The sequence below is a fragment of the Vidua macroura genome, chromosome 2 (genome assembly GCF_024509145.1).
Source record: "Vidua macroura isolate BioBank_ID:100142 chromosome 2, ASM2450914v1, whole genome shotgun sequence".
NCBI lineage: Eukaryota > Metazoa > Chordata > Aves > Passeriformes > Viduidae > Vidua > Vidua macroura.
In genome coordinates this window covers 49362147-49374359 of record NC_071572.1, presented here as the reverse complement: position 1 = coordinate 49374359, position 12213 = coordinate 49362147, and the positions used below count along the sequence as shown (strand labels likewise).

The 12213-nt window shown below is 34.3% G+C and overlaps 1 protein-coding gene across 17 annotated transcripts in view; it reads right to left on the bottom strand.

Annotated features, from left to right (window-relative positions):
• The window catches only part of MYCBP2 (MYC binding protein 2), a 173723-nt gene that overhangs the window by 45761 nt on the left and 115749 nt on the right, over positions 1–12213 (bottom strand). For 11 of the 17 annotated variants that reach the window (XM_054001515.1, XM_054001538.1, XM_054001546.1 and 8 more), the window contains 5 exons: positions 10405–10521; positions 9498–9638; positions 3504–3578; positions 1356–1580; positions 297–429 (listed from right to left, as the gene is read on the bottom strand). In XM_054001515.1, coding sequence (XP_053857490.1) covers positions 297–429; positions 1356–1580; positions 3504–3578; positions 9498–9638; positions 10405–10521 — 691 coding nt within the window. The remainder of the gene's footprint in view (positions 1–296; positions 430–1355; positions 1581–3503; positions 3579–9497; positions 9639–10404; positions 10522–12213) is intronic. The other 6 variants (XM_054001560.1, XM_054001589.1, XM_054001583.1 and 3 more) reach the window with 5 other exon arrangements.

The window sequence follows — 12213 nt, the reverse complement described above, 5'->3', positions numbered from 1 at the left end:
TTGGAAAATAGATGCTTAAAAATCAACCCCAGAGCTAAAAGAAAAAAAGATGGTTAAAATTATTGTCCATAACCATAACTGGTACAGAAGAAATAATATGGAAATACTTTGACCGTTTTTTTTTTTAATCATTTAAAGAATATTTATAAACAACTTTTAAGTCTGACCGTGCAACGTAACTCAAATGAAAATACATAACCTAATGTTATACCCGCTCAAAACTCAGATACTCCTTCATTTCTCCTGTTTAGATTGCTTAAGTTAATTTTAAAAAATAAAAGAAAACAACCACTTGCCATCTTCATGTCGAAGGTACTGGTTTCCACCTCTGTCTCTAGCTAATGACCATGCCTCGCCTTCATCACTTTCACAGAACTCTACCATGCTGTTCTTATCCATTTGCACCCACGTACCTTCTGAATTAGTCACCTGATGCACACATAAAAAAGCAGAATTTATTGACTTCTCAAATAATTCAGTAGTACAATTCAGCAACTACTTATGGTATCTGGAAAACACATTAAATTTCAATCTTTCTATTACAAAGTAAATGTTAAAAAAAAAGACCAAAAACGACAGTTTCTTAAATTAAGGCCACAGACTGAGGCAGACTGAAGTACCAAACCTATTTATGGTATATTTAAATTTAGGAGTAATTCCAAAGATTTTAGACCTATTTATGCTCAGAAGAGGCAAAACACCAACACCACAACTTCAGAAAATCCACATAAGCCTAAATAAACAATTGAGGGAAATAGTCACCAGGATATACCTACTAATCGATGGTGGCAACAGGAGAATTATAATACCAAGATATACATGAAAGGTTTTTACGAGTATTAATTTTGTTCCTGATATTATATTTAGGAAATAGCATGACACACTTCATCCTTAAGCCCTTCTTAACCATAAAACACCACAACTGGACAACCCAGAACAATAACAATAGTTCAGCAACTAAACAGATTAATACAATCAGTAAAGAGAAACAGGAATTTGTTAAATGGTTAGGTCCTAGGAAAACATTTTATCATGAAACAGAATTCTTTCAAAGAATAGGACAAAAAACTAGATCAAGAAACAATTTTGTAAGGAATACAGTAACAGAAATACATAAGCAAGCACAAGTGACTGCAGTGCATTTTTAACATTATTCCAATTATTCCAAAATCAATGCAAAAAGGCAAGAGACACGACTGCATTAGTACTGCTAGCATAAACCAAGTTCAAAGGCCAGTATGTAGCATGAGGAGGGGAAAAGCAAACCTGGACAGAGGCAGATTCTTTTGCTGTGGTTACTACTGTTATATACTGGTATCTATGAAGACATGAACTGAAGCTACAAGGATCCATACCTCGCCCACTGCCTTGACTTTGTTTCCCAGAACTAACATTCCAATTGGGATACCTCTAAGGTTAGGGCAGCTTCTGATGTTGTGACCTGATGGGCCAGTCTTCACTACCTTGTACACTCCAGGTCCACCTCGAAGGAATGGCATGTCTTGTTCTTGCATCACTGCTTCCTGTGGGCAGTGTGAATTTAGGTCTTTGAAAAAATCATCTGCATTAGACCTAGATTCCTGAGAAATTAAAAAAAAAAGCAAAACAGAACAGAATAAAACCTATTAATACCACCTTTAAACTACTGAGAACTACTTACTTCAAGATTACAAAAGGTGAATGTCAAAGCTAAAGGAGATCCTAGTTATGTTGCTAATTTTAGTGTGCAGTGCTGAGCAACTAACTACTACTAAATTGCATAAACTGAATTACTCCTGACCTTACTCCTCAAGCAAAAGTGGTATAAATGTAACCATTTATATAAAAATAATAGCTCATATCTAACATCAGATACACATTATTTAAACTAACTGCTTTCACTAAACCTTCATCCTCACTGACATTTCTCAGGACACACATTCATTCCTCCTGCTCTATTTGTGAAATTTTATTAAAGTCTGGGGCTATGAAAAGGGAATTCAATATTATTTTGTACTATTTGCTGATGAAATATATATCCAAACCTGAAGTAAGAAAACACTTTGAATTTCTTACTAAAAAAAGTAGTAGTTACTAAAAGAAGAGAAAAATTAGCATAGATTTTTCAGCCAGTAACAGCTTAACTGAAAGGCTTTTGTACAAAAAAACATGAGGGATGGGAGTAATAAATGTGCATTTATTTCAGAAGAATGCAAGTAAGAAGCAGGAGCAAGTTCCATTATACTCAAAGTCATAGGTATTTTTAAAGGAACATCTGAAAGTTACAAACTACATAATGTCCTTCTGGATGAAGCCAGTGGTTCACCTCATTCAAACTACTGTGTTCAGCAACAGGAGATGCTCTTTAGAAGCAGCACAAAAATCTTTACTAGTAGTCTGTCCCTTATATACCAATAACATTTAAAACCTTTTTATTATGGATATTACAGGGTATATCCTGTTTTCTTTACTGTCTATTTATCAATCTGATTTCTCAAAATTTCATTTCTTCTGAATATGCTGATACTTTCTGCCTTGACAATCTGCTACAAAAACACCTTCCAGGAGTTCACTTCCTGCTGTGAGAAAGAATACTTTCTTGGTCAGATTTAAATCAAACTTCTGGTTATGTTCTTCACTTTTAAATGAATGCAAATTTCCTCGGATCTCTTTAATTACCATGTTTTCAGCTTTTTTTGGTATGGAAGTCTGTGCACTGCGTCCAGACTAATACAGCAGTTTTTTTCAAGAAGCCTTTATACAAAAATGATGCTATTATGTAAATATGTAACTTACAAAGCAAGTTAATGCAAGCTGAGGTAAACTGGTTTGAGAAAAAAAAGAGACAATTTAAACATAGTTTAGGTCTTAACATAATAAAGTCTGCTATTCTGGGAAAAAACAACCAGTGGACAAACAAGTTTTAAAATCTCTAAACCAAAATGTACAACACATTATCATCTTCATTACAAAGTTCACACACAAAAAAAATCCATCTCAAAACACTACAGAAGTGTTATTCAGACAAACACTTCTACAATCAATTTAAACAGGTTAACTGCACATAACATGTTCCTAGAATTAAATAATTTAAAAAAACCCATTAAGAATCATCAGAGTATTAAATGTCTGTGTGGTGGCTTACTCATACAAATATTGTCTTATTAGATGCCTCAACTTTATGTGGAGCCTCCAATAACAGAAAAATATTTACCAGTAGATTCTGCTCTAAGGGAGAATGAAAGGCTTTGTTATGTTACTAGGCCACCTCTCTGAATTTCTGATTTGGTTTGTTAAAAAATGAGAGTGCAACTCATGAATTAATAAAAATAATCTGCCCTGGTATTTTTTTCTCATTTTTGAAGAAAGAGACACAGATACAGCACTGAATGCAAATCTGCTATTTCCTATAAAAATAATTCACAGTAAAACAGACTTCAAAGAATATTTAGCATAAAGTTGAGTCATAAGGTGCATTCTGAAAACATGAGATACAGTGTGACTGTTCCTGTAATTTAACTCACCTTAGGGGGTAAAGCTTTGGAAGTCCATGAAAAAAAGTCCAAATCCCTTACTCCTTGGCTAGCATTAAAGACATTCTGAGCAACAAAGTTTGAAAAAAAGAGACATATATCAACAAAGAAATGGGAACAAAGAAATATTGGAGGAAGAAGCTCAAGGTAGTATAATGCAAAGTTTCTCCTCAAGTAAATTTACTGGTAGAATGTTTTGCAAAAGGGGAAAGTTTTGTTTTCCTAATCAAGTCACCTGAGTCCATTGCTCACCATGGCAAATCATCCATTACACAGAAACAGTTTAGTATGTCAAAAGCTCAAAATGGATGTAGTGTGTCATGCCATTTACTGAAATTAAGAGCCAGACATCTCTTACAAAGCTTGAGACTTCAGACACAGAAAAATCTCATATTTCTGTTACAAAGGAACAGTAGCTGGTCCCATCACAAACCAGTTTTCTAGCGAGACGGTCTCCTGTTCTGAAAGATGATTTCAACCAGTGCAGGACAAATGCACAAAGAATTTTAGTCACCCAGTCAGAACCAAGAGATGCAGAAGGGCTAAGCTTGCTGTTGGTGAAAGGAGTTCACTTGCACAGAATGATTTCACCAGTTTGCACATCAAAACTGTAATTTTTACCGGAGCCAAAAATTTCAGGGCTATATGGAGAAGAATTGCTAAGATTCCATTAGTTTTGTAAAACATACAATGCATTGACTAGTTTGTAATGAATAACTGTAAACCAAATATAGCTGCCAGAGAGACATCACTAATTTTATAACCAATTGCCCACACTATAGAAATACACACTGCTGTTCTGCCTAATTTTACCTCCCACAAAACAGTGAAGACAGCATCTTACTCATTTCAAAGAAATTTTCACAGTTTCTGCCAAATGAAAGAATAGTATACATATAGCAGTAGTAATAATCGTATTTATATGGAATCCCTTTGACAAAGCACCCATTTCATCTATATGAACCAAAATATCAAAATCTAATTTCCTGTCCCATTCTGGTATGGGAACGAAATGAAATCCCTGCTCAGCCGCTACATTAAAATTTAACAGTAGCTAAGACAGCAAATCCTTTCAGGCAGAAACAAGTACAAAACACCCTTGGCACGCTTCATCTGTATTCCTTGAAAAAGCACTAACACGTTAAAAGTAAGCAAATCTACACTTTTATCACATGATAGAAGCAAGTCATCTACTATATACTGCTTGCAAACATTAAGTTTCAATAATACAAATGATCTGTCATTTTGACAAAGAGAGGAAAATTGTCACAACAGCAGCATTTCTTTAGAATTGAGTACCTTTACCCAGAACTGAAGGAGGTAGCCATGCACTAGTGCTATATACTCTGGGGCACTGGGAAGGTGGGGAGTGTCTCAGATAGGAAGATTAGCATAGTAAAGGTTTATCAACTTGGCATAAAACTATGGCAACTATAAAAACCCTACACGTGCCTAATGAGTGTACTTCATAGGCATCCAATCTACCTCACCTGTCTCACTCTATTATTTTGCAGCATATCTCCTTTTTTCTGATGGACTTCCCCTGAGAAACATGGACTGTCCATACCTAAAATGTTTAGGTATAATTTCAAAGATCTATTTTTCCACATCATAGAGCTCTATGTATAAAACACACAAGGGAAACCAACAGCAGTGAAGTGGGACCATGCTGGCTTAGAAACATCAAAAAGATCAAACTAGAAACTCTCCTTTGCTCTGTGAACTTGAGATCTTCCTGCCTATTATAACACTACACCAGTTTAGATGAATAGATCAGGCATCTATTTGAGAACTAAGTTCTCATTTTGAAGAAACTACCAGATAGAAGCTTTGAATTTAGCCCTTATGCTATCATCTGTAGATTTAGTTAATACTTTCCTTCAAGACTTCACCTTCCAAGATCTAAAACCAATTTTAGAAACTCATACTTTTCCCAATAAATTCAAAGTTTCAGAGATTAAAAAAATTAATTTGTTTTGCCACAAAAAATTATTGGTCCATTAGGAAGCATTTAAAACCTCAGTTGTTATTTTTCAAAACTAAGGCTTATCTTAAACAGCCATCTTGACATTTTATCCAACACAGTCTTACTCTTCAATTGCTTTCCATCATGCTTAAAATGGTAGAAATTTTTGTCAATGTCCTTCAGTATTTCCACAGAACATTGAGCTTTCTGAGGTTCTGTGATCAAGCACTAGAGCCTACATACTAATTTTGATTCTTTCTTCCATTGCAATAATGATTTGAAAAATTTGCAGTTTCACAGTCCTTGATTGCTTGTGGTGGCTGGGGAATGTAATATTGTAGCTAGACATCAGGGTAAGTATTCCTTCTTATAAAAATTTAAATTTAAAATGAAGTAGGGAGAACATAGAATGTGATTTTTAAAAAGACAAGTTCCAGAGTCTGACCAAGATGATTTTCTATTTCTTCCTAGTGTGCACTATTTTGTATCATGTTCCTTTCTACCAAGCACTATGTGTAAGCATGAATAAATAACTGTCTGCATAAGGAATTTTACAAGTAGTTTTTCAAAAACAGATACCTGAATACCATAAAACCAAAACTACCAGAGATGGAAACAGCTTATTCAAAACCCGCAATCTATTACATTCACAATCTCATAATTATCTACAATGGATTGGATGCACAGTTTTAGATTAGGGGCTGTAAAACAGTTCCTAGTGAAAGGACAAGAGCAACAGAAGAGGAGTTGAGGGCTTTCTAAGAAGGTAAATTGCCACAGCTCAAATAAATAAAACAGTGGCAACTACTGTGGATCTCTCCTTTCCTATGATAATTTATCTTCAAATATAATAGCTCTAATAAAAATACAGAAAGTGCATTTATGAGATCCACAATATTCAGTATTTGCTTTATCATAAAATACCTAGTTAATGCTAATAAACATACATAAAATGAAGATACAAAATATACATCAAGATGAAAAGAGGTCACAATTAACACTGCCAAGAACCTCTACTGTTTTTCATCTGCTCACTGTTCCATAATACAGTGAAGAAACAGAATAACTAAAACTTTTTTTAATAAGTTTTTACATATTTTACAAAATGTACTGAGAAATTTTATTTACTTAAGGGATTGATTACAAAAAGCCTGTATATTCAAACACGAGAAAGCAATGTAATTGGAGATGACAAGTCTGCCCACTCAACAGAGCTGAATAGAAAATGGGGTCTAACAGAAGTAATATGACCATCTATTTGAACAGGGAATATGGCCTAGCTCAGGCATTTGATTTTCCCTTTGCATTTTCAGTCACACAAGAGACTTTCTCCAGTCTTCCTTTTAAGCCAAAGCTGGTTGAACAGCTTGGGTCCAAAAAATCTCACACAATCACAATTTCTTCTACTGCATTCTGCTCATCGTGTCATTCAGCTACCCAAATCAACAGGATTGAGCAGGTATGAATTATATCATAATTTAATATAACAAAACTTTAGCATTTATTACTTAATTGAATATCCTTTTTGACACAAGTCCTTCATCTCTAGAAGCCTGCAAAAATCAAGTTTGACAACTTACAAACAGTCCTTTTTTTTGGACAATTCAGAGAAAAAAAGGTATAATTTGAAATATTTTCAACCTAGTAATCACCATAAAAAGATTTTAAAACTTCCTACCAAGAAAGCAGTATCTGTGCAAAGGAAGTACCCAGTAAGAAATAAGTATATGCTAGACTAGCATGCTGTAAAGACTTAAGGCATTCAAAAGTCAGCCTCTGAACCTTATGTTTTGTCACCTTTAAGAAATAACATGTTAGAGAACTATTTTTTTCCTTTTTCCTCTTATTATTATAAATCAAGCCAACAAATCCCACTGCTTATATACTGTCATAATGAAATGAAATAATTTCAGGACATGCTAAGTCCTCTTAAAAATCTGAAAATGAGAGCCGTGCAAGGAAACTTTTCTGAAAGTAGCTCAAAACACATTTCTTGCACATGCCTGCATTGTTGTAAGAGTTGCTCTCATAACCCTTTTGCTATGGTGGCTGCCACTTACAGAACAGAAGCTAAGAATGCATGTGACTTTAAACTTGTGTCAGTCAAGACATGTGATTGGCTACCTAAAAGAAAATTAAGCATATCTTAACAGCTCATAACAGTCTAAATGGTAAGAAAAGTAATTCACAAGAGTGTCTAACAACCCCCAAAACCAAGAGGGAATCTTTCATCTGAAAGAACACAGAGAATGAAATGTTTGAAAACTGAATGTTGTTTTTCACATTTGATTGTACCTGACCTCCTTATTCACATGAAATTTGAATTCTCAAAATTATTTTGTCAAGATTGAATGTTCAGTTATTCACGGCAGACATTTTTTTCCAGGCTTCTCTCAAGGAGCACAGCATATGCTCTTCCCTACAACTACACGTATAGCAGAGTTTTATGAAATATGCCAAGTCCTAAATTCAAGTTCTTGTTAATCACAGACAACTGCTCAACTCAAAAATATTCCCTGAAACAAGTAAAAAGATACTGAAGATAGCTAAACTAAAAAAACCACAAAGAACCACACAACTAAGAAAAATCTACTGTAATACCTGTCTAAACATACAATATTAACTGAAGTTAGTTACTTAGTCAAGATGAATTCACTTTTACCATGAGTGAACTGGTAAAATTCAATTATTGCACAGAACTATTAATATTTCATGGAAGTATAATATAGCAATTTTCTAATGGCAACGAATTTTGAAGCAAAAAATACAGGCAAAATTTTAAACAAAGCTTAATTTTTTCCATGTTTTCATATATTCTACAACATTCTAGAAAACCACTGATCACAGGCATATTTGCATGACTGATTTCTGAGTACAGAAATAATCTGCTTCCCAACTCCAAAATTAAAATGATTTCCCAAACAAGGATTCTATTGAAAGAAATCTACAAATAGAAATATATCAACAAATAATTTGTAAACAAGAAGACCTATTCACATCATGTAACAGTGTTTGGCAGAACAGTCACAGGGTATTATAAATTTCCAGATTTAGCTCCTAGCAAATAGCCCAACTTCACTGGAACCGGGGATATCTCAGTTCTTCTATAACCAAAAATATGAACAGCATAGTATTACTGGTCACAGTGTTTAATTTAATGAAATATTTCTCAACTATCTTCAATTGCAGCAGCAGATTACTCAGATAAGATGACAAATCAATCTAAATAACAGTATCAATTAGATCTGACTCTCACATTCTGCCCAGAAGAAAACAAGGTACTGCCCACTCAGGGGAATGCACGAAAACAGATGAGCTAGAAAGGCCTGCGCTTTCATGAATCTTTTGAGAAACACTGGTTTAGCTAAGAGCTTTTTCGTCTTTCACATTTTTCAAAAAAGTGTAATTGGTTTCCAGAAAAGGTGTAGCCTTTAATTGTAGTGATGATGAGCACCATTAAAGTTATTCAAATAAATGATATTTACTCTTATTATAAATTCAATGTTTGTCTTGAAGCTCTGGGATCTTTGATTAGCTAATGAAGTGATAACTTAAAGATTCAGGTATAAAACTCACAAAAGACATCTACAAAACCTAGAGTCTAAAGAACTTTTGGGTTGGTTGGTTTTTTTTAAAAAGCAACAATTACACTGATTCACTCTAGGCTGCAAGCCTCTTCTGAAATCAGGGCACCAGTGGACCACTTCACAGACAATGCTATCCAGCATAAGAAACACTTGGTGTAGACCACAATCTAATACTATTTTGCTTTTATTACAGCAGTCCCTGCACTTCTGTTTCTCTTCTAGGAGAAGAGGCTTCAATATAAAAAGCCTCATACCTTTCTACACTCCACCCTCATTACACAGCAGCCCTCCAAAATGCAAACACATATAAGGTTGTATTTAATAATTAAAATATCGTTTACCTCAGGACTTTTTGCAGCCTTAATTAAAGAAAGTCTTGTAATGAGGATAGAGTGTACTTTTGGATATTTTTCAAAGGCACCTTTTACTTACGTCAACAGGTACCAGAAGGCTCTTGCCAAGATGTTGGTTAAAAGACAGACACCAGGCTTCAGTGTAACCATTCATGTTTGGAACATACTTCTTTATTGTTTCATCATTCAGCCTCAGCCAAACACCATCATCATTGTGGATCTATGGGAAACAAGCAACAAGAACGAGCCATGCCCTCCTGTAACTGTTCTGTAGCTAGCAGGGATTAACAGACTTCAGGCAGACAATAGCAGCAAAGAAGCAATGATTCTTACAATGCCGATACAACACAAGCAGAGGTAAAGAGGAATACTGACAAAATCAGAATTCCAAAGCAATTGGGGAACTTTTTATAAGTGAAGGTGTGAAGACAAATTTAAATCGGATCATGAAGTAATAAGAATTGCTTTGAAATAAAAGAGGAAAGAAAGACAAGCCTTAATAAGCTTTATAAATTCCCCACTTCCCATTTTTCCATTGCTTGTATGACTTGGTAAATTGCAAAAATATTCCTTACATACAAAGTTATATTGTAAGAAAAATACATGCACAGCAGTCTAACACACTAGTAGTGATCTTTCAGATCTCTAAGTAACAGATCTAATGAAAAGGACATTTGCATCTGAATTTTTGTGTAGAGTTGAAATAGTAAGTAGTGAAAAGCTAAATCTTAAGAGGTATTATTGTAAGATGAACTCTGGGAATTTTCTTTCCTTTTATCAGTCTCAAATGTTTGTTACACAGGTTTTGAAGTAAGCAAATTAAAGGAAATGACAGCTTGAAAAACTAAATGAGTAAATTTAGATTTTTGCAATTTATGGTCTTAAGTTGTATATGTCAACATCTAAACATGGAAAAAAACCCATTATTTGCATTAATTACCTTTACATCTTTGCCCAATTTTCAATAGAAATGTCTTATGGATTACCTCATCAATGAAAGTGATGGATCCATTGACTTTCACTATGCCTATTTGCTCACTCTGAAGGGAAGGGTGGCTACGGATACGAAGCCCTGCACTGTCCTTGGCCACAAATTTGCGAACCTAAGAGAAGCAAAGAAAGACAGTAAGGAAGAAAAAAAATTGGAACAGAGCTCTCAGAGTAAAAAGAAATAGGTTTAACAGATTCTGAAATGCAAGTGACAAGACAGCAGTCTTAAGAGTTACAGTTTGTTGCTAGTTTCCCATGGCTGCCGTTTATAACTTCATTTTTTTACTATAATCAAAAAAATTAATATGTTCCAAAAAATATCATGTAAGCATGCATTGATTTGGAAATATTTCTGTTATACCCTAAAATAATCAGTACAAGCTTCTGATTTTTTTAACACACAGGTTTCATTTGCTGCTGAAAATTTCACCAGATTTGCATTTTCAAATTTATTATTTCTTTTAGCTGATCGCCTGGGATTACCATTTCTCAGTTGTGCTACTGTAGTATTCTCTTTAATCAGCTTTTTAACCATAATGTGGTTATTTTCCTTAGCTAAATATTTTAACTAGCCATTTTAAAATAAAATAATCTTTCTACTTCTTTATCCTTCAAATCGCTATTTCAATAGTTTCTTCTTTTTTTTTGCCCACAGGAAGGTTAGAGCAGAGACTCCTTGCTATTAGCTGGACTTACTACAGCACCCCAAAATCTCCCACTTGTTATTCACTATGATGTTTTTTTGCCATTCAAACATTATCAGGCACCTGTCCCATGGAGAACAAATGTAAGCCATCCTATTGATCTCTTAAAGCCAGAGATATGGTATTCATATGGTACAAAACCACTTTCTTGGAAGGTTATTTTCAAACTCCACAGGTAAAAGTGATAAAAATACCAACGAAAATATGGACTTAAACTATAACAACATAAAGCACAGAACGATGTGTAAGGAATAAACTCAGTGATATATAATGAATGGTAAGAGCTAAGTGTATGAATGTTTTTCCCTAATGAAATTATTTAAGAAATTCTATTTATTCTGAGGATAATTTAAAAAACAAAATACAAAACCAACAAAACCCCAAAACCAGAAGCATGTAAATTATTCCAAAATGTGCAAGGTTTTGTTTATTAACAGTCTTCTTACTCATAATACTTAAGATTCTCACAACAGACAAAACTAAGACTTTCAAGGTCCTTGTAAAAGGATAAAGCTGAATCACTGCTGACAGCATTCTAAACACAGACAAGCCAAAAACAAAGTCTTGCAAATTAGGGGTCCTTGCATCATGTTACTTCAGAAAATCATTATGAGAGTTTGCTAGAACTTGGATTAAAAACTTTAATTTAGAGAAAAAACTCACATTCCAGATTTTGAGTAGGCACAGGCTGGAAAGACCCTTCTTCCCCTTTGCAACAGCTAACCTAATCAGTTAATAAAAAACTTCAACCTATAACTAGAGATTGCTTAAGGACCAGATCCACTGACAGATAATACAATAAAAAACAGATCAGGAGTTCTCTTATGCTCATTTCTGACCATGATGAAAAACTTTATTGTCTGTATCTTCTTTCTGATACAGCGCCTATTTGCTAGGAATATTTCTGTAGCACCTCCATAGGCAGTTCTTCCATGGAGCATACACCAGTTGGATTCCAAGTAAAGAACTGACTAAGACTTTAAAGGCTTAGGAATTAGGATGCACATCATCCCTACAGTGTACAGGAGTTTTCAAGAGCTGTATTGCTGTGCTTTTTATTTGACAAATCTGCAAAGAGGTGCATGTCACACCGCATAAAGC